General features: G+C 35.7%; 1 protein-coding gene across 1 annotated transcript in view; it reads right to left on the reverse strand.

Moving 5' to 3' along the window:
- LOC143245913 (MFS-type transporter SLC18B1-like) overlaps positions 1–24509 on the reverse strand; it is a 58832-nt gene that overhangs the window by 25999 nt on the left and 8324 nt on the right. The window contains exons 3-5 of the mRNA XM_076492167.1: positions 22678–22773; positions 9921–9994; positions 786–933 (exon numbers count right to left, since the gene is read on the reverse strand). Of these exons, the coding sequence (XP_076348282.1) occupies positions 786–933; positions 9921–9994; positions 22678–22773 (318 nt within the window). The remainder of the gene's footprint in view (positions 1–785; positions 934–9920; positions 9995–22677; positions 22774–24509) is intronic.

The raw sequence follows: 24509 nt of genomic DNA on the forward strand, positions 1-24509 counted from the left end.
GCAAGTAACATAGCAGTTAAATATTTTATAACTTAAATCGATATTCACACAAAATTTATTGTGTTAAATCAACAGACAGTTAAAGAAAATCAAGTATTCTGCAATGACGAAACACAGAGACCAGTGATTTCTGTTTAAAGCAACATTAGCGTAATCATTTTCGTTAAAGTAAATCAAAAACATTTGTAATAACTCACAAACCAAGTGATAAATAAAAATAAAATTCTCCTTTGAAATTTGAGAAGAAAATTTCAACAGAATGATCAACTATACTTTTTTTTTAATTAACGCGATATTTGGAGAATGAAAGAAAACACAGAAATTTCCCTTAAAATATAATATTTAGAAGATAATACGGCGATGTAAAAGCTATTGGTTATATCACATTTTGTCAAGAGAGCATCCCGATAAGAAGGTATAGTGCCATCCCAAATGTCACTGAAAAATTTCATTTACAAGCTATTAGAACATTTTATTTATTCGTCACGAAGATATCATTTGAAAATAAGCTAGGACTAATCAAACTAAAGTTGGTTTTCCAGATTATAAATTAGAAGGTCGAAGTTTGGTGTCCCATTGATGCAAAAACGTACTTTGTATGAACTTATTTCGGCATGTATATTTTAGGTTTTTTGTTTGTGCGTCTATTCAGGATTGGTTTCAAAGCCTTGTTATGGATAATAAACTGAAAATGTTACTTTTATTTTCAATAAATATAGAATAAAAATACTGTTATAAATATATTTTGAGTTAGAAATCTAAATTACATCAGAAGGTTATCTCACCAAAGTCGTGGCGACTTGATCACGAAATTCTCCCGCACACACAGAATTAGCTGCAGTCATAAACGATGCAGAGCCCAAACCTTCCACTATTCTAATGGTAAAGGCGAGAACAATGAAGGGGGTTCCACTAGGAGCACGGTCTATGAATCTAATTTAAATACAACAAATATACAAAACTACTTACATAAAATGCCAAATATCACGCTTCCAGCTTACACTGTTGTATTTACCCTATAAAACGTTTCAATGTTTTTGAAAACAAAAGACGATGAAACAGTTTAATGTTGTAATCACTCTTAATTTCATGTTTTAATTAAATAATTAAGTAACTATTGTCAGACTTCCAATTTCAGCTGCAAACTCACACTGGGAAACGTTTTTTCTGTGATAATCATCGTGCGATAATATGTTCCTTGTATTTTATACGCAATACTTTTGTGTGTTCTGGTTTAAAGAATCTTTTTTGCGATACAGCATCTCATTGTAACAAATTAATTACTCTATAATGTCTTGTTATAAAATAAAGTACATTGACGTGTGTAGGCGTGATGTTGGCATGTGTAGATGTGATGTTGACATGTGTAGATGTGAAGTTATTATTAACTTGACTTATTTATTTCGTTTGTTGTAGCAAGTAGTATTGTTGTACAATTTCAAATCTAAAATCAAACGATGTTTCTGATATGAAATACGTAAGAGAAAACTTCGTATTTTTAAGATTAATAAGAACCCAAAAACATTAACCATAAATACTAATTACTGGCAAAACTATGTGTATAATGTTGGAATTGAAAAACAAAAAGTGTTTATGACAGACGATGATAGGATTTCATTACTACTAAAAATGTACAAACAGAACTAATAATATATCGAAAGTTTAACTTCCTTGTGACTTTTTACACAACTCATTTTATGTGGAATTTCACTTCAGAACAAAGAAGTATTGAAGTATGAAAAATAATCTTACTATATGAAACCAACATGTACATAGTGAGTAAAAATCGATAGCTTTAATTGATAATGTAAACAATACCAAGAACCATCAATGCTGTTATCTTAGGTAAACTGGTTATGCGGATGCCAGTACAGTTGTGAAGATACCAATATCTGTTTTTAACAGACAGAAACAATACATCATTTGTTTATCTAATAAATTCATTGTGTGTGTGTTTTTCTTATAGCAAAGTCACATCGGACTATCTGCTGTGTCCACCGAGGGTAATCGAATCCCTGATTTTAACTTTATAAATCCATATACTTACTACTGTCCCAGCGAGGAACAAATTTATTGTAACCGATGCATAAAATATAACGAAATTTACAGATTCCAAAAATATCGTAGATGTGTTGGAAACACGAGTAACGACATTCCAAAATACATATGCTAATATTAAAAGTATTTCTGTCAGTTTCATTCAGACATCTGTATATCTGAAAAGGTAAGAGTAGTGAAACTTTCCTTAGTGTGGAAATTAGAAAAGGTGGAGCCGATTAGAGACAGTAACAGATAATTGAGAATAATAATTCAGGTAAAAAAAAAAGGTGGCTTGACACGAGACGAAGAGTTTTTACTAATTCTGAGAGTCGTTAATACACATGTTGCGTAAGACAGGACAAGATGGGAGGATTATCTTGGAAAGCCCAGTTGTTATATATGCAACAAGAAAGGAAAGCTATTAGATTTGTGTGTCAGCAATGCATGGATAGTAGTTAACACATTATTTGAGAAGCTAGATAGCCAAAGTGTATCTATAGAAGCGTTAATGTAAGATCACAAGTAGATACACTTTAGTGCAAAAAGCACTATGGAAATGTGTAAGTGATTGTAAGGTGATTTCGAGTGTAACAACAGATCGTAGCTCAAACCAGTGCTAGTAACAATTACGCTGGAAAAGTGGAAAAGAAAGATCCATGCTCCAATAAAATACGTATTAAAAGATGGATGCTGAAGGGAACATGTGCAGAACAGTTTGTAGAACTTTTGGAAGCAAAATAACCATTTGAACTATTGAAAACAGCAGAACAGTGGAATTACTTACAGCAGATAAGGTATGTAAGAGAATAAAGTTCAAGAAGAGAAACAATAGGAAGGAATAAGGGGTGAAATGTAGTAAAAAAACGGTGAAATAGAAGAAAAAGACAAGATAGCAGTAAAATAGCAACCAACATATAGATGTAACGAGTAGTGTGCAATAGCTTGTTTTCTTATAGCAAAGCCACATCGGGCTATCTGCTTAGCCCACCGAGGGGGTGCAATAGCAAAAACGGAGACAAGTAAGGTATCAAGTAATGTTAGAAAATGGACATTGGGTAAATTGTATGAGAAGTTGGAAAGTGGTGTAGTTACAGAGAGAAATACGTTTTCCAAACACCTAAAAGCAGAAACTAGTCAAAAGAGAATCAAATATTTGATAAGAATAGTTTATTACGATGAACTTCAAAGCAAGTAAATAAGAGATGGAAGAGATACCTTTAATATGAAAAATCTATTTGAATTGCAATTGCCAGATCATACACCAAATGTCAAAGGTATTTATTGTGGAAGTGAAGAAAGCAACTGTTAAAGTAAAGACAGGTAGAATTGTAGTCGGGAAAGTAGGAGATTTATGGATGACTAGAGTGATCCATTCAATGTCAAAAGAGAGGAAGATACGAAAGGCATAGAGAGTTTTTATACTAGTGCCTATTTTCAAGAAGCAAAGCAATATCCATGAAACTATAAAGGATAAAACTCTTAACACACTCTATGAAAGTGATGGAAAAAATAAATGATGACAGACTGTGCAGGACAGTGGAGCTACAGCTAGCGGAAGTTTGGTTTCTGAAAGGATAAAGTTGATGCTTTATTTTTTGTGAGGCAAGTAATGAGAAGTAAAGTAGTTAGAGTATCGATAGTAGAGTATGTGGACTTTTCTGGGTATTGAAAAAGCAGACAAAGTGACTAAAAGATTAATCCACTAGTACTGATGAGGTATGGAGCACAAGAACAAATAATATGTATTATTATGGCCATATATAGAGTACTAATTACAAGAAAAACAATATGTTTTTGACACTTAGGGTTATTTGAAGTGAAGCTTTCTTCTCATCAAGGCTTAGCACTTAGTCCACTGCTGTTCATTACTATTTTTTATTACATTATTAAGTAGTTAAATAAAGAGAGAGTCAAGAAACTGATTTATGCAGATAATATAGTCTTAAGAGTGCATTTAGAAAAGGAGCTGGAATAAATGGTCTGTAGATGGAACAAAGATCTGAGGAGTTATAAATGGAAGGTGAATAAGTCAAAAGATAAGAGTAGTGTCATCGAAAGTGAATCCAACTGAGCTGCATATAGAGGTTGAAGCAAGAGTTTCAAATACTGGGAGATTGACTATAGGAGAATGGCGAGCTGAATACAGAATTGCAGAATAAATTATAAAGTGCAAGAGGGGCATGACAAAGAATTGTAAAGAGGTTTTTGATGATTTATGGCTGCCAACGCAGTTCAAGAGTCTTTTGTACAAAACCGTGATCAAGCTGCTTAACTATTTGGTGTAGAAATATAGGTTATAAAGGAATGCTATCTGAAAAGGCTAGAAGTGACTGAAATTCTATACAAGTATAACTTTGAGATGTCCCGAGTTAAGCTTAGAAGCTAGACAGGAGGTGAATGTTTGTAACGTCAGAGAGAAGGTACATGAATTACGATTTAGATAGTATGGATGAAGACAGTTTGGTGAAATGGGCAGAAGAGGGAGACTAAAGAAAAGATAAAAGGTTCTTATTAAAAAGTCAAGTAGACCTCTCCCGTTTCCTCCCACAGTCAAATCTCAGACATTGGATCTTTAGATCCCAGCCAGGGCAACATTGTTGCCCAGCCCTGAAAGGGATCGTCTCGCGTTGATATTTACTTTGACATCTGCTGGTTGGGTTCTGGCCTGGCTGGTCTCTCCGGTGCTGCCTTTGTTTCGCTCACCAGTTAATTATATTATGACCAACCTCACTTCTTCACCTTAAAAAAAGTCAAAATAAAATAAAGGCAAAAACCCCATGTAAATTTTAATAACTCTTCACGTGAGGGGACGAAGAGGAACCACAAGGTTCCTGACCACCCCAGTTGAAGAGAGAATTCTTCAGACTTCTCTCTCTCTAAACTAAACTCCTGCCACGTTCGGTTGTGTTGTTTGTCAAGTAAACCTCAATATGTTGAATGATAGATTTAAAAGGGATTGGGATAACATGACTCCTTGACCCCATATAAATGGATTAAAGGAGAAAAGACGATTATTGACATAATCATGTAATTAATTTTCATCCAATAAGAAGCCACAGATAAAAGTCAAGTGACTTAACTCGCCTGCTGAATATATCACAATAGGATCTTGAACACAAAAAAAATTACGATATCAAAACACTTCTTTAAATAGTTGTCTTGTGTAAACGTCTTTTCTTCTCCTTCCAACAATCAGAATGAACCTGAGTAATACCTAATCAATCAAAAAGTCAAATAAATTACCATAAACATTGTGAGTTTATAATAATTTTAGATGTGAGAAAGATCTTGTGTTTTTTGTTGCTGTAGTACATGAATGTTTCTTTGCTGACTAAAATAACGTTAGTCTCTTTTGCTATAGATTTTAGACTTGCATGCCAGTTACAATTTTATCATGAACACCATATAATACTTTAAGAGGTTTACAAATTGCTGTTGTAACCAAAGATTTGTTTTTAGTTTATTTATTGCTTTTCCTTTCGGGTATTTGCTTATTGTAAGCCCATTCCAATCCAGTAAGTACCTTTCAAATGTTCATGATATTTGAAACTTCATGCTAATCTAATAATAATTCTATCTCTATTTCAACAATTATTTTTTCACAATTTTTTAGAATTACTCTTTTTCACTTTGTATAACATTTTCAATGCAGTCAGCAATAAAATATAACAAATATTCAGTCTTTCTCTCTGCATTGCTCCCATGAACTTAACAAATTTTGGAATTTGCAGAGGTGATGCATATCCTTATCTATTGAATATTGTTGTTACTTTTGCTTTTATCATATTCAAATAGCATAGATGAGTATAAAAATTTATTCTTTACACAAATATATATGTATATATATTTGTATATTAGTTTGTTATAATTTAAAAACAAGTCGAAACAAAAATAAATTAAACAAAAAATGCTACACTGATTGAAAAGATCCCAGGGTACAAACTATAATGTGAGATTTCAAAATGAACCCTAGGTTTTGGAGGTGACTGAGGAAATAGGACCCACATTGCGGTGGGGATACACCGTCTATCAGTTTTAATCTCTATTCGCCAGTCTCACATAAGAAATAAAAGAGTAGTAATAAATATAAAAATAAAAATTAGGAGAGCGAGATGTGGGTGCTCAAGTTCACAACGTCCCACATCTATATCACCGTTCACTGCCTGCAGAGAGATGTGGGAAGGTAACTAAATGCTCTCCAAAGTAAAGAAAAACAATTAACTGAAATAAAATAAGAATAGGAAAATAAGATAATACCATTTTATGGGTAAGTAAGTTGAAACTTACCTCTTGAAGATAGCCTTCTAGCCCCCAAAATGGTAGAAAAGCCCTAATTGAGAGCACAGAAGACGAATTATACATATATAACTACTTTTGCTATGATTTTTTGCTAAACAATGTTTTAGTAGTCAAATAATTGTACTACATACATTGTGCATGAAGCACGGGTTTAATCACTGGTACTATATCAAAATAACTAAAACATCATCATATCATTAAAATCCATGTTGTCATCTCCAATCAAGCTCTGTTTCATAGCTGTGTATATTAACAATAGCTTTAGGTTCCCCACTCTAACATGCAGTGGCACATTGATATGTCTGCTAACTTAAAACGCTAGAAACTGGTTTTCGATATCCGTGGTATGGAGAGCACAGATAGCCCATTGTGTAGCTCTGTGCTTAATTACTAACAAATAAACTTTCCACAATCCATTTAACGTACGAGGACGATGGTTTTCAAACCGCCATTTCAACAATCAGATAACACAGAAATCCATAAACTCTATGTCTCGCTATACAACCAGGATATCTTTATATATGGAATTGCATGAATACTCATCTCATTCTCTATCTGCTTGAGTGACGTAGAAGTTGATTAGAAATCCGGTACAGCATGAGTGTGAAACAGTTCATGGTAATGTTTACCAACCAACTACATGAAACCAAACCCTGGAGTGTTTATTTTTCAAATACGATTGGTACAAAATCACACTTTGACTTTGTAAGAGTTATTTTTGTATAGTGAATATTCCAAATATAGTATAGTATAGTATATATAATATAGTGTAGTGAATATTTTATAAATAAGACGCATGATCATGAGGAGTGAAACTGGCCTCATATTTCATGGATATACAGCCACTTTTTATCCAGTGTGATATTTACCGTAAATTCCAATACACACTACTTTTGAAATTTATAATTGCACACTTTTAAATCACGAACATACTGGTTATTTTGGAGAATATTTAAGATTCTTCAAAGTTCTTTTATATAGTAAACCCTGATAAACAGGTCTAATGTTCTATATCTTTGACACTGTTCCCACCATGAATTGATCGTTCAGCAAGAGTTTCACTGACTCTACAACCATTTCTACTGTTGCTTGTAAATGTTTCAATCAAGGTGTGTGTGTGTGTGTGAAAGACCTTTTTTTTTTCTAGGAAAACAATGATTCACCTGAACAAAATGAGGAGTCTGTGATTAGATTCTCACTATTATCATTGTTGTGTGATTTATTTATGGATGCATTTGAAACAAAAGCCATGAATGGTGCATAATGTAAATCTGGTGTTTGGATAAATTATGTAGATGAAACGTTCTTGGTGTGGAAATATTGGAATAAGACATTAACAGAGTTTTGCAAATTATTTGAAAAGAACAAAACCATCTATACATTTCACATATTAAACTGAGAAAATAATAATTTGTCTTATCTAGATGTATTGTTAAGAAGGGATGAACAACAGAACTTAGAAACATCCATTTATCTGAAACCTTCTTCTGTTCACACCAGAAATCATGTTATACTGAAACTTGAAACATGTCTGCATTTTACATTTATGTTCACAAAATTCTGAAGGTACGTACAGAACATATTGTAGATAGAGAAATTACGAAATTCAGTTAGTGTGGTAATAATGGATGAAGGTAATACCTTAAAATGGAGTTATAATAAAATTAAAAAAGGAATGTTTAGTGTACCCATATGTTCCAGGTTTAACATGTAGTTTATTCACAGTGTTTACACACACCAGTGGCACAGCATTATGTCTGCGGACTTATACCGCTAGAAATCGAATTTCGATACCCGTGGTGAGCAGAGCACAAATAGCCAAATGTGTATCTTTGTGTTTAATTCCAAATAAACAAACAATCAAAGTCTTTAAAAACAACAGATAGTTTTCTATATATCTAAAACGGTGAATAAGATAAAACAAATTTGGTCATACTACAGATAACGTACGGTTTTTTGGATATAGCTGAAATTTATAAAATTGAATGTGGAAGTGTTTATATTGAACAGACAAAACGTAATTTAATATATCATTTACAGAACACAAGGAATGTGTAACAAATAAAAGCACTAAAAATTTGGCTGCTGAAGACCATACAAAAAGCACAACACAAGATATTATGAGGGAAAGTAGTAATATTGTCTGAACAAAGGGTTATTATAGCCAACAATATCTGTTTATATTTATAGATAATATTTATAGCGAATATTTATAGATAATAAAGCTTAAAAAGATCACTAATTATTAGATAGAGTCCAGCGAATATCTCTGTAAGAATGTGGCAGGACTTCCCCTGCGATTTATGCAGAACTGTAAACTTACACTTAGGTCACACGATTTCGTTAAAAATATATATGACACGTATGTCTTGCAACTTCAATCCTAATAATAACAAAACATGTAGAGACCACATTTTAGCGATTATTTCAGTTGTATCGGTTTTAATTTGTGTTTTTTACTTGTTATTTTAGTATTATATACATTGGAAAATAATATCCAAATATAGTAATATTTTGTGTTTAATTTCGTGCAATATCCCCTGGTGGTGCCTTTTTCTTATAACTATACTGATGGTAGACCTCCACCAACATGATCTATTTCTGTAACTTTCTCTTTTACCGTTTGCTTGAATGTTTGTTTTAACCCAAATATATGTCATTATTAACTATGCTTTATCAACTGGAGGAACATACCTATTTAAATTGTGTATAAACCATGCACAACACCCCTAGTGCCATTTCCATTAATCATCGGGATCTCCTTATCCATGTCCGAAAACTATTTGGCCCATGTATTAAACAGGTTTCCTTCCGTTCTACAAACCGATAATGCTTTTATATCCTCTCTCTGCAGAGAGTATGCAAAACTGAACTATCAAGCGATAAACGGAAACAAGTATCAAGTTGTTGTTGCTGTTTCTTTGCAAAAAACAAAACAAAAAACAACAACACATAATAAGCATTACAACAAATAAATAAGATGAATTTAGTTAGTTTTATATCATATAAAACTTAATTAATTTGTTTGATTCTAAAACGAAAATAGATATTTATCGTTAAAATACTCCTTCAAATATGGCTAAGGGTCTATTTGCTGTAGATCCCTTATGTATAAATATGACGAGTAAAGGTTATCAGGGTAGGTCGAGAGGGTTTTGAACCCGTGAAAGGATAAGCATGAAACTTCATATTAGAAATTCAAGTTCAATAGTAGTTAACATTATAATTATTGAAAATTTACACTGTCGTGTCAAAATCAAATCTGATGAAACAAGGTAATAACCCATAAATTTAGCAGTGTTGTCAATTTTTTAATACTTACCTATTTTTAAGTATTTGGTAAATGAAAGATTATTCAATTTTCTAGAAACGTTTGTTAAATGAACTGCTTAACTTATAACTTCTTTAATGTTATTTATGCCCTTCAAAAATCATTAAATGAGATTGTATGTGAATGAATCGGAATATTATACAATTATAATGTTATAAGATGTGAAAAACACCTTTTCCATCGCACATTTGGAGACTAAAAATATCAATGAATGTTTTTAAACGTGTTAAAAGTAGCTCAGAAGCCTTACCCAAAAAGAATTGTTGTTGTTCCACAGAAGAACAAGCCTGTACTAATCAAGAAGTTCGGCGACACGTGAGATAACTACAGATAAGAAATCATGTAAACACATTTATTATTTTAAAATGCATGATTTTTCATGCATTATTCATGTCATAACCTATCAACTGTTTCTCTGACATTAAGGTATAAGCACGTGTAATAAATTTCTTAGACTCTTAAAAGAAAGTATTTTATATCAACTATATGTAATAATAATGATTCTTTTCAATTTCAAACAGGAAACTCCATTCCATTAAATACAATGTAAATAAATAGTAACTACAATATAATGTCCAAACTCAGTCTAGTTCATTTTTGAATTGGCTAAAGGCACATAAATTGAATAGCAATGTTTAACCTCAGTTAACGTTATTTATAACGTAGGTCTACAGAACGTTTACGGCAGTAAAAGTGTTCTAATTTGCAAGAGTGTGAAAGAGGAAAAGAAACTATTATAGTTTATGTGGATTAAACTATAAATTATTTTCATCAACTTCTTCAAACTACCCGTAAAGAAAGAACAATGTTACACAGTTTGGTGTTTGATAAAATTAAAGTTAAACAGGACATTCAAGAAGTCTAAAGCGAGGTATGAAAAGACACCAACGAGAAAGAAGAGAGAATTAGTGATACGGAAAAAATATCATTTACAAACAGTCTGTAATGTCAATATTAAATATAAGTTTAAACCATCTAAAAAATTACTACATTCGCTCAAGAGTTCTAACCCAAGATGTCATCTGTTACAAAATACGGAATAGGAGGACTTATTTGGTTTAAACATATTACCAATACTGTTTTGCCGCTTGTTACTAAAGCACTTTCCTGGACTACTCCATCCATTACATTGCCAAATCCAGTTCCAGAATTTAGCTAGTCTTTTCAACAGCTGAATGTGATAGGAAGGTATCATGGAAGTCATTCTATGCTCAGTTTGAAATCATTTCAAACTTTAAATGATGAAATAGTGATAAATACACAAATCATATGTCTTTCTGACTATTTAAGGGAACTACATTTGACAACATTGAGTAGCCTCCCAGCTGAGAGCCATTATAACTATAAGGAATTGGTAGCGACCTTCTTTAACAGGTATAGGTGTTGCACCAGAGAGAATTATATCACTAAGATCCTAGAGTAGAGAAAAAAGGAAGGTAAGACCTTAGCTGAACTTGCAAAAGGTTCGGAAAGATTCATACAATTATTGAATCAAAATGCTCCTCATGAAATGATAGATTCGTTGACACCTAGTTAATAAAATGTAAAGGTACCATAACAGGTCGCAAAGTAGGCACTCCTCCTTAGTGGAGCTTTGAAGTGAATATTAAAAGTAGAATTTATTAAGGCTGCAGATAAACAACAAAAGATACTCTCATACCCTTTCAAAGGTATAGGATCATCAGATTAAGTAATACTGAAACATTAGCCCACACTGATAATAGCCTAGAAGGTTTGATTGATTGATTGATTTAGTGTTTTATGGCACAAAGCAGCGAGGCTATCTGCGCCAGACATTCGGTAAAAATGTATAAATAAAAAATAAATGTAGTAATAGACATAAATGGAAATGTAGGTAAAACAAAAAAGTATAAAATCAATGTTGACACCTAGTCTACAATGTTAAGATAGAAGGCAGAGTATAAGAAGTTGTAAGGTATTTACTTTAGCAAAAAGGTAATGATCATAACCCGCTAGGAAGACTAACAGGTAAGTTCAAGAACCACCGTCAGTCACCTGAAGTTGGTCTTTCCAGTCCTGGTTCCGGGTTATGTGTCATAGCAACCAGTATCAAAATGTAAAAGAATAGAAGTTTTAAAAGATACATAGCAAAATTGTAACAATGAGTAGCCAAATGTCCAGTAAAAAGATAAAGTCAAGTAAATGGAGTAAAATTTGTAAAAGTAAATGAAGGTAAAAACAAAACAGCAATTAAAACAGAAAATAGTGTAAAAACCAATGGTGACATCCAGTCTTCAAAGTTGTAAAATATTTACTCTAGCAAAATGGTAATGATCATAACCCGCCAGGAAGACTAACAGGTAAGTTCAAGAACCACCGTCAATCACCTGAAGTTGGCCTTTCCAGTCCTGGTTCCGGGTTATGTGTCACAGCAGCTATTATCAAAATGTAAAAGAATAAAAGTTTTAAAAGACACTCCGCAAAATCGTAATAATGAGTAGCCAAATGTCCAGTAAAAAGATAAAAGTCAAGTAAATGGAGTAAAATTTGTAAAAGTAATTGAAGATAAAAGCAAAACGGCAATTAAAACAGAAAATGGCGTAAAAACCAATGTTGACATCCAGTCAATAAAGTTGTAAAGAACTACCTGTAGCAAAATGGTAATGATCATAACCCGCCAGGAAGACTTACAGGTAAGTATAAAAACCATCGTCAGTCACCTGAAGTTGGTCTTTCCAGTCCTGGTTCTGGGTTATGAGTCAATATGGCCAGTACTAAAAGTTAAGTAGTAAAAGTGTGAAATGATATGCAGCAAAAGTATAATAACAACTCGCCAGGACGACTAACGAGTAGTTCAAACGGATAGTTCAAACAGTAGCGTTAGTCACCTGAAGTTGGCCTTTCCAGTCCTGGTGTCGAGTTATTTAATGTTCTGGCCATTGTCCAATGTCAAATTAAAGGAGAGAGATTAAAACTGTAAAAAAGGAACCACAATTAAAAAGGTGTAATGAATAAATATGCAACACTTACATGAGATTAAAAAGATTAATGGCCATTAAAAAATTAAAAACATTATCAAGGTGGACAGAGTCACCATCACCAATTACTCTGTCCAATGTTACAGACTGACCCTGGGAAAAAAACATGTTTAAAATATTGCCGTCGTTGAGAATTGTAACGATGGCAAGAGAGTAAAACGTGGCTGAAAGTGATTTGAGTGTTACACAAACTACACATTGGTGCATCAGTTCCAGATAAAAGAAAATGATGAGTTAAAAAACTGTGACCAATGCGTAGCCTAGTGAGAACAACTTCCTCCTTCCGAACTTTACGGAAGCTAGATGGCCAAAGTCCAATTTTGGGTTTGATTTGAAAAAGTTTGTTGTCACGTTGCTCACTCCAAGTGGACTGCCAGTTGGCACGGAGCCGAGCCTTGAAGACAACACCATAGTCCATGTACGGAATAGGCATAGGAGTGATGGTACTGAAGCAGACATATTTAGCTGCCATGTCTGCAAGCTCGTTCCCGCGAATGCCAACATGGCCTGGTATCCATAAAAACTGGATTGAAGTAGATGCTAATGAGAAATGGGCCAGTCGGTTTCGAATATCAGCGAGAATAGGATGTGAGCTAACGTGTAGCGATTCCAAGGCAAGTATAGAACTAAGCGAATCAGTATAAATAGTGCAGTTGGAGTACTGCTCAGCTGCAATATGATCCAGGGCAAGAGATATGGCATACAGTTCAGCAGTGAACACAGAAGCTGTAGAAGGGATTCTGCGCGCAACTACTGACCCATAGCAAACCATAGCAGAGCCCACTGAATTACCTGATTTGGAACCATCTGTATAAATGGGAACTGAATGGTTGTTTGAAAGATATTCATTGAATAAAAGACGGTACTTCCAATCTGGAGTATCTGCCTTTTTTTTAGGTGACTGAAAGAAAGGTCACATTTGGGGGCTGTAATAAGCCATGGTGGGATGGGTTGACCTGTGGAATCTGCAATGTTATCCAAGGACAGACCCAATTCATCCAATTGCGCCCGGATGCGAAGGCCAAACGGAGCAATGACAGATCGTCTGTTCTGAAAAAAGTACTGCCCACCGAGGAAGGAAAACACATTTCCAGGTGAGATGCTTTGGTAAGGAATGAAGTTTCGAAGTATATTGTAAAGATAGTTGCAAACGGCGAAGGTGTAGAGAAGGTTCATGAGATTCAATGTATATACTTTGAACTGGAGAGGTACGGAAAGCCCCAGTGCAGAGTCGAAGTCCTTGGTGATGAACGGGGTCCAGCATCTTTAAGGCCGAGGGTCTGGCAGAGCCATAGACCATTGATCCATAATCGAGTTTCGATCTAATAAGAGCACGATATACCTTTAACATTGAACAGCGATCTGTCCCCAACTGATAGAAGAGAGAACACGGAGGATGTTCAGTGCTCTTGTGCTTTTGACCCGAAGCTGCTTTAAGTGTGGTATAAAGGTCAGTTTACGATCAAAGATAAGCCCCAAGAACTTGGTCTCCGGGACCACTGACAGCAAAACTTCACCGATATGAAATTCAGGATCAGGGTGAATACCCCGTCGACGGCAAAAATGCATGCATACAGTTTTGGAGAGAGAGAAATTAAAGCCGTTCGCCAGAGTCCACTTCCGTACACAATTGAGAGCGGTTTGTAGTTGCCGCTCAATATATCTCATGTTTGACGACTGACATGAGATGTGAAAGTCGTCGACATACAGTCCATTCGCAACAGTGAGAGGGAGTTGTTCAGTGATGGCATTTATCTTTATACTGAAGAGTATAACACTCAATACACAGCCTTGAGGGACTCCAAGTTCCTGTACAAAAGAACGGGAAAGTGTCGAACCCACACGAATTTGGTATCTCCTGTCCATTAATTTTTTTTTAATAAACATGGGTAGATGGCCACGTAACCCATATGTATGGAGGTCTCGCAAAACGCCATACCTCCATGTTGTGTCGTAAGCCTTCTCTATGTCAAAGAATATTGATACAAGATGTTGGCGGTTGAGAAAGGCTTCTCTGATAAATGTTTCAAGACGAATTAGGTGGTCAGTGGTGGAATGCTGTCGACGGAACCCACACTGGGTGGGCGAGAGGAGGTTGTTTGATTCAAGGAACCAAACAAGACGAGCATTAACCATCCTTTCTAATGTCTTACAGAGACCGCTCGTCAAAGCAATTGGACGGTAGTTTGAAGGAATCTTGGGATCTTTCCCTGGCTTAGAGAAAGGTAAAATAATAGCCTGGCGCCAGGCACCAGGAAAAACATTCTCCTGCCAGATCCGGTTGGAAACAATCAGAAGGACATCAAGAGAAGCAGAAGATAGATGGTGCAGCATGTCATAATGAATATCATCAGGTCCAACAGACATACTGGCAGACCGATGAAGGGCCATTTTCAGTTCCACCAGGGTAAAGGGACAATTATAGTCAAAGAAATAGTCAGTTCGAAAGGAAAGAGGTGATCGCTCTGCCCGAGTCTTGATGGCCAGGAAGGTGGAGGAACAAGCAGAAGTGCTAGATACCCGGCAAAAGCTTTCACCTAGAGTGTTAGCGATGTTCCGAACATCAGTCACCTCCTGACCATCAGAGAGTAAGATCGAGAGGGGGACAGAATGGTAGTGCCCATTAACCTTTCGAATCCTGTCCCATATGATCTTGAAACTGGTGGTAGAAGAATGCTGGTTGTGAACTTAATCCAAGATTCCTTCTGGCTTTGACGTCTTACCCACCTAGCATGTGCACGGGCCAGTTGGAAAGCAACCCGGTTTGAAAGTGTGGGATATCTACGAAAAGTATTCCAGGCCCGCTTTTGAGCCTTCCGTGTTAAGTGGCAAGCAGGATTCCACCACGGACGAGGATATCGTGGAAAACGTGTCGAGGTTTTAGGAATACATTGAGCAGCTGCATGTGTAATACAGTCAGTTACCGCTGCTACATAGTCGTCTATTGATGGCTGATTTACGATGGCAGGATCAAGTTTTGCGAGAGCAATGAAAGTGGACCAGTCTGCCTGATCCAGCTTCCACCGGGGCACGCGGGTAGGGTGGCATCGACCACGGCCAGTCTCTCTCAAAAGGATCGGAAAATGATCACTGCCTAGTGGATTACTGTCAACCCTCCATGAAAAATGGGAGAATAATGAAGGGGAGCAAACTGAGAGATCAATAGCGGTAAAGAACAGACTAGGTGCATGAAAGTAAGTGGAGGAACCAGTATCGAAAAGAGAAAGATTGTGATCAGAGAGCATCCGCTCTACAGATCGGCCCCTCCCACCAATAATAGCACTTCCCCAGAGGGGATGATGTCCATTAAAATCCCCTAGGATTAGAAATGGAGATGGCAATTGTTCAACGAGAGCATCAAGATTTGATTGATCGTATGTCTCTCCAGGGGACAGGTGCAGAGAACAAACAGTGATGGTATGACCCAAGGAAACACGGATGGCTACAGCCTCCAAGGGTGTGTTGAGTGTCAAAGACAGGGTGGGCAGTGTTGATCAACCAACAGTGCCACCCCTCCATGTACTCGACCATCACACAACCTGTCATTTCTGTACAGAGAAAATTGCCGAATGGAGACAGTATCAGCAGTTTTGAGAAATGTTTCTTGTAAAGAAAGACAAACAGGATGGTAGGAAGCAATCAGCGTTTTGATATCATCCAGATTAGAACGTAAACCTCGACAGTTCCATTGTATCAAGGTGGCCATTTTTAAGAACGGGTAGTTGAAGTGGCTGGAGAACCCTTCGGTTTACGACCACGTCTTTTTTTCTTTACTGTCTTTAGTCGGAGGAGGTCTATCAACCTCCATGGATCCTGCTCTGGGTCGGGTGGGCAGGTTTTTGTTATTGGAAGGGGAATCCAGTGACTGAGGACGCGAACGAATAATTGTTTTGTCTCTTGTGGTGGGAGAGCAAGATGTATCAGAAGAAATGCCTGTATTTGTAACTGAAAAACGTGAATTTTGAGGTTTGTTGGAAGGTATGGGAGGAACAGAGATGGGTATGGAAGTCGATTCATCAACCTTTTTAACCACGGAGATCAAAAGGCTTTTCAATTGTTTTGAAAACGATTCTCTTCGAGGCACAGAGAGATCTGTCTGCACTCCCACTGTAGTTGTGGAATGAAGTGCAGTAGCATATGTCCGAGATGGAGTTGTGGACAGCAATTTCCGAGCCTCAGGATAACTAATGTTATGTGTCGTTTTCAAACGCTGCACCTCTTTTTCCTCCAACCATTTTGGGCAAGAATGAAAGTAAGAGCGGTGAGAACCATTGCAGTTTACGCAATGTGGGTTCATGTCACAGTCATAGGCATCGTGGTCCTTGCCTCCACAACGAGCACATGTCAGGGAACCACGACAAGGTGTCTTTGAGTGGCCGAATCTCTGACATTGGAAACATCGAAGAGGGTTTGGTATGTATGGCCGAACCCTGCAAATGAGATAACCTGCCTTGATGGTGGCATGTGCACGTGGTGAAGTAAGTGTTAAAACGAGGGTATTTGTTGGCAGTGTAACTCCATCTTTGCGAGTGCAGATGCGCCTCACTGCAGAAACTCCTTGAGTGGAGAGACCAGCGAGAATCTCTGACTCGGAAACGTTCTTCAAATCCCTTTCAACAACAACTCCTCGTGAAGAATTCAAGGTAGCATGGGGTGTAACCTCAATAGGTATATCCCCAATTGCCTTTGAATTCAAGAGGAGTTCACTGTGTTGGGATGTGGATATTTCAACCAATATGTCACCAGATCGAAGTTTCTTTACTGATTTTGGAGAGCCAGCAAGTCCATCTAGTCCCTTTTGAATAAAAAAAGGGGACATTTGCCCTAAAGGTTTTTCCGAAATAGAATGTAATATAAGAAAATGAGGTACGTGTGTTACTGATGTTGAAGATTGCTGTTCTGAGTATTCAAGACGTGGTCGCTTACCTATTGACTGTTTATTTACAATTTTATTTAAATTTTTTAGAGGACCCATAGGAAACAGAAAAAATTTCGGTACCCACTGACCCCACCCACCATGGAGCCCTACAAGAGGACGCACTACAAAGTCACGCAAGGACAGTGCAGCAACGCCAGGGTTTAGTGAGCACTATACCCAAACACCAGCATCAGGCACAATGTCCACAACACCCGTTGAGAACTTCCAACACTGGTATTTGGTTGACTCTAGCCCAAGTGGACCAGCCGATTGACCCAAGGGGCCACCCAAAGGCCGCACGTCTATAGGAAATCGAGGCCAAAGTGGTGTGTTAGTGTTGGACCCCTGAACCACCAGGATCCTCTCCTCCCCTTCACGGGTCGCCACGCACGGCAAACACGTGGGTGGATGTTTATATCCCAGAGAAGGTAACCAGATAGAACAGAACCTTCCCTGGGAGGTCACATCATCACGTACAGGAATCCACACCGAGGGTCCTAGAAGGACTAAAAAGCTTAATTAGACAATTAATTACACAGAATGTATGGAATAAACCACAAAACAACAGGTGTTGAGAGGGTTAGAAATGTAAGGCCATACCTTGCAGTTCAGATAGCCTGCTTTGACTGTGGCAGGAAAACAAGATGATGTAAACTTTGGTATCAAAACATTGGTAGAGTCCATAATTCCGTCTTTACTGGTGAAGATTCCGAATACTGTAGTTACACTGTGGCTGGAAAAACCAGCGAGGATTTCTAACTCGAGAATGTTCTTTAAATCCCTCTCAATTATAACTCCTCTGGAAGATTTCAAAGTCACGTGGGGAGTAACCTTAATTGGTACATCCCTAATGGCTTTTGATTTCAAAAGGAGTTTGGTATGCTGTGGTGAAGATATTTCCACCAAAATGTCTCCCAAATGCAACTTCTTTACTGACTTTGGGGAGCCAGCAAGTCCCTTTAATCCCTTCTGAATGAAAAACGGAGACATCTACCCCAAGGATTTCTCAGATAAGGAATGGAAATTCAGAAATCAAGGTGTAGAGTCTGGCTGTAATGTTAACTGTACAAGAGTCATCCATGTGTGGTCAATTTCTCAATGATATTTTTTTTCAATTCTTTTATTTTTATTTATTTTATTAGAAAAACGAGTATACATAGCAAATAAGCTACATTTCACTAATCCAACCCACCATGGAGCCCAACAAGAGGACACTCTTCAGTGCCAAACAAAGAAACTCCAGCAACACTAGGGCTTTGTGAGCACTATACCCAAACACCAGCATCAGATATCAGGTGTCCAACAACACCTGTTGAGAATATCTAACACTGGTACTTGGTTGACCCTAGTCCAAGTGGACCAGCCAATTGACCCTAGAGGGACCACCCCAAGGCTGCTCATCTACAGGAATTAAAGGCTAAAGTGGTGTGTTAGGGTTGGACCCCTCAACCACCAGGATCCTCTCCTCCCCTTCACGGGTCGCCACGCACGGCAAACACGTGGGTGGATGTTTAGATCCCAGAGAAGGTAACCAGATAGAACAGAACCTTCCCTGGGAGGTCCCCTTACCACGTACAGGAATCCACACCGAGGGGCCTAGAAGGACTAAAAAGCTTAATTAGACAATTAATTACACAAAATGTATGGAATAAACCCCAAAACAACAGGTGTTTCGAGTATAATTTGAAAGGAAATATTGTCAAGAATTGCAAATGAAAGCTTGTATAAGGAATAGGAACTCCTCTCTTAAGACACCTGAAAAGGAAATTGTTATATGTGTGGGAAAACTGGCTGTCACAGCTAAGACTGTGAGAAATCAAAAGTTGTTAAGGCACCAAAGAAACAATACTCCAAATTCAAATCTTTAATTTAAACGAAATCAAAGATACAACAAAAGGTTAACCAGACATTGGGAAGCAGGAATTAGTTGTACCTATGAGACCAAGCATTGATAATGAGTGTAAACACTTTAAGGAAAGGACATGATGGGATAGAAAAAAAACACAACCTGATATAGAGAAAAGTACAGTCCAAGATGTAGCATCCATAAATGACGATGATAAACTGGTTTATTCCCACAATTATCTGAAATATGCTCAAATAAAGAACATGAATACAAAACCAATTTCCAGAGACTGAAAAATGTTGAAAAAAAAACCTCCATCGCAAGCAGTTGCTTCATATGCTCTGAAAATACAGAATTTTATTGTGATTTCCATCATCGTTCTTCTATAAAGTTACTCAATTTTATTAGTTACCATTAACTCAGTCTTCCATTTTCTTTCTATTATTCTTAAAATAGAGTAATAGCAACTATAGACATCATAAATCAACTGTTTTTCATTATTAAGTAGTATACTCTAATTCTACAATTTAAAAACTCCTTGTATATTCTCTCAGTTTATTACCTATTTCTTAAGCTCCCTAACCACTATCGTTGTAAGTATTGTTCTGATGTTGACATTCTATATTGTTTGCTAGTATTATGTCAAAGAGCATGGCCCTATCAAGGCAAGACAGAATTGCTGTACAACTACGTACCACATTTTTTATTATATTATAATATAGCATTTGAAGTTACACCATAAAACAAACAAGAAGAAGAGAAGAGGGTCAAAAGAAACCACTATCAATCAAATTATGTCAAATATAAATAATCAAGAAAGTTTTAAGAAAAAGATTATAATAATATAAAAGCACCAGAGTTAATGAGTTAGTTAGACAGAGAGATAATTAGTGAATCTATTGCATCTATTACCATATTAATGAACGATTTGCTGAATCAGCGAGTATGCTGTCCATTTTAAAAGATCGTGCCGTATATATAAAAATAATGTTTGTGTCTTGTTTTATTAATGAGTTGGACCAATAATTTGTATGGTACAAAACATGCTCTCCTTTTTGTCACGTTGCCCAAGGATTTCCATTATTTTTAGCGAATAATAAAAATTAATCAATGATAGAAACCGTTACTACATTAATTTTAATAAATATCCTTAGATATTTCCAAGCAGCACACAACCTAACCCTCTAAAGTGAAGCCAGTCACTACCATTACATTCGCCATTGTCCTTAATTCTATCTTACTGGTTCTACCAGTATATTTGTTGCTCTAAACTTACCTCCAAAGAAATAAATTGACTGCAAATACTTTATAGCAGTCTAACTGCCCTAATAAAATATTATATATTGTAATTCAATGACAATCGCCAACGATGCATAATATTCATTAGGCTTCAGTGATGTCGAGAAACCCACTTGTTGAGAAATTTATATGCAAAAACGGCTCGTTTGGGTTGAGAAAATATGTTCGCTCTTCTATGTAAAATATTTTCTCAACCCAAACGAGCCGTTTTTGCATATAAATATTCATTAGGCTTACTTTAAATCTAAACTACAGGGTGGACCATAAGTCCCTACCCATCCATACATCTTATGTATCCAATGTATCTGTGTGCTGTCCCTCATTCTCATTGCGCTCATGTACCCACGTACTTGTCACAATACGCTCTTCAAGTGTAAATGGGCTTACATCGGCCATATTTCTCTGAAAAAAAAGAAACAAATTTATAATGCATGCGTAATTGAATATAATATAATAACATATAGATGGATAGGGACTTACGGGCCACCCTGTATGTATAGCGTGTTCTAACTTTGAGAATCGGCAGTGAATCACTGCGACGAGTTTAGTGGAATAATTTTAAATAATATATATTTATATATACTAAGAAATACGTCAAAAAAGAAGAAAAAAAGAATGAAGGAAAGAAAAGAAAAAGGAAAGAGAATAAAAGAGAAATAAAGACAAAAAAATAAAATATAAATCATTAGTAATAATAGTCCACAAGGTGTTATGGGGAGTATTTTAGCTTCATGAATTAGAACTAATTCGACAGATGTCTTGATATAGATCTTATTACATAATCATCAGCTGCTCACGTATGGATGTAAACACAAATATGATATCTTTAATTTACGTACAAGTTACCATGGTTTAGTTTCAAGTATGAAGTTGGTTTGCGTTTGGATATTGTACATATATATTACCATGCTATAGGTCTAAATACGATGCTCCTTTTGTCAGATGTTGATCAAGTGTTTATGAAAGTACAACTACCACTTGATTGATTTACAGATCTTATGTTACATTTAGCTTCAGTTTAATTTTGGAGAATTGGATTAGAAATATTTGTAAATAAGTATTGAAATAGCAAAATGAATAAATTTGTCTTATACCAAAGTCATATTTCTGTGTCCACTCCAAATTTTGCGTCGCAAATCTGTAATCTGACCTCTGTCCCACCGGAGAATATAATTAATATGTGATATGAGTTTACGTTTCAAAAAATCGTATAATTGATTTCTTCAGTATTCTTGGGCGTGTATGACGATATGAATGTTTGCTACTCAAATAAGATCAACTAAAACTGAACAAGTTAATTATACCTAAAAATAGGTCGATTGTTATTGACATGAAATAAAGCTGCCACTCATTTAGAATTGCAAATAAGTCTTGTCTTTAATTGGAGACTTGAGCTGAATTTCAGACAATTAAGAGGAACGTGTTTATTATGATAAACATTATAATGATAAGAAACAATACAGTTACGTCTCTCGTAATGGTAATTAGACCAAAACAATCATATTTAGCTGGGTGCGTTTCAGGGTTCTTTAGAGAGGTTATTGTGCTTGGATTGGTTGAGAATTGTCTGTTTCACCGTGAAGCACTATTAAAGTAAGTAAGAAGTAGCTCATCTGTTGCATGTCCAACATTTTAATGACGTGGTCTAGTTTAAAATCGTTAGCTGTAATAATAATCAATTTTATTTTACGTAATTTACAAAGAAAATTGCGTTAAGGATTAATAGTGTAATATTATATATCTTTAACATTAATTAATTTATTATTATTCTCTTATATGAATTAACTTTACTGTCATCTAATCAGCAATTTAGTTTGTTTTATTTTGCGACATTTTTACTATTACTTGGGCTTTCCTCCTTTCGAAAGAACTTTGCACAACCTGCCACTTTATAAATAGAGCAAAGATATTTGCAATCTGAAAACGGAATAAAAACAATACACACCAACTTGCTGCATATTGGAGATGCTACAATTATAGCTAGCTCAAACACCCCAAAAACCAGTCCGTATTGAGTGGGCGTCGCACCTTTCTCTTCTGCCTACAAAAATAATTTTTTTCATATCACTGAACCTAGTCTAAATCAAAACAAAATATTTGTTTTGTCATAAAATATAAAAACTAAACACAATTATAATACGTGTTCTAACTACAATGACTAATTTGTGCAGATAATTACGTGATAAAATATAAAATGTTTTCGAATTGCAATAATTATTTTTAAGAAATCCATTTTTATTAATCTTACGGATTTCTGGTTCATTTTTATGGAAACAAATCAAGTTTATGTGTATCTTAATACATCGGTTTATATCAGAGTTCTCAAGTGAGCATATAACGGTTTAAGTTACGTTAACTATTGAATTAGTAATATCCAAATTAGGCAAGTATGGAGGTCACAAAAAATTTGAGATAAAACGTAAAATAAGGTAATCACTACAGCGTATATTCAGTTTCCTAATGTGGCTCAGAATTTTGATGGAAAATACTAAAGAATATGAGGAAGCTGACAAAATTATTGTTCTATATTTCATGCCTTAGCAACGTCTGCAGAATCGCCATTGTCGCTCTATTGAAATTAACCAAAAAAAGTTAAGTGAATACTTGTACTAAACTACACAGACAGAGATGGTTTGGTCGTACAACCAGAAAGAACACAGAGAAAATAACTGAAGCAGCACTGAAATGGATACTAAATAATTACAAAAGGTTTGTTTGTGTAGAAGTAAACACGAAACTACATGAAGGGCTATCCATTCTCTCCCCACCACGAGTATCGAAATCTAGTTTTTAGCAGCGTGAGTCCACAGACACACCGCTGTGCCACTGGAGGCAATTACAAAAGGAAAAAAAGAATAAAACTTAGAAGGAGATAGTAAACGGTGAGATCTATGGTATTGTAAAAACCTTTGGAAGGATAGGTATCTTAATAAAAGGGTGAATGGAGTGAAGTAAGTTAATTTAAGCATTGTGCAGCTTGGGAAAATAAATAAATAAGTAGTAATTAATATTCAATTACCAAGTCACTAAAAACCTTGCAATGACTAACTCTTCTTCCAAAACACTACAAACAGTGAAACTACCGTTGAGTAACACATTCACTGCCATGTTAATAAAGTAACAGCACTAAAAGACAAAGAAGACATATGTTTTAGTATGTCGTTACATATCTGAAACTTGACATTGTTAAGTTTTGGAAACTTTGAAGGTTTGAAGGAGAGTATATTGTTCTCATGGTGGTACAAACATTCATGGTAGTGTTCTAGAGGGTGACATATGTCATCACGGTAGTGTTTCAGAGAGTGACATCTGTCTTCATGATATTGTCTTAGGATATAACAAATATGTGTTCATGGCAGTGCTCTTGAGAATGGCATATGTGTTTATAGCAGTGCTTTAAAGGGAGGAATATGTGTTCATAGCATTACTAGAAGCGGAGACATATTATGTGCCCAACGCAGTGAAATAGTTCATTTTACTATTAAACAGTTGCTATTATATCAGTTGACGTTAATTGAATACAAATCATAACCGATAACTGAAAGTTATTAGAGTACAAATTAAAGAAGTTTAAGGAATGTTTCTCAATACGCTCATTGTGATCGTATATTCCACTGATTTACTTCTTATAAACTAAAGAATGATCAATAACTGTTGTTTGTTAGATTATGTTACTGACAAAGAAGTGTGAGAAAAGCCCAAGGACATCTAAACTATAACAGTTAATCAGTCTCCTAATTTTAATGTTAGCTTTCAAATTATTTGTTCTATCGCTGT

The sequence above is a fragment of the Tachypleus tridentatus genome, chromosome 3, assembly GCF_004210375.1.
Source record: "Tachypleus tridentatus isolate NWPU-2018 chromosome 3, ASM421037v1, whole genome shotgun sequence".
Classification (NCBI taxonomy): domain Eukaryota; kingdom Metazoa; phylum Arthropoda; class Merostomata; order Xiphosura; family Limulidae; genus Tachypleus; species Tachypleus tridentatus.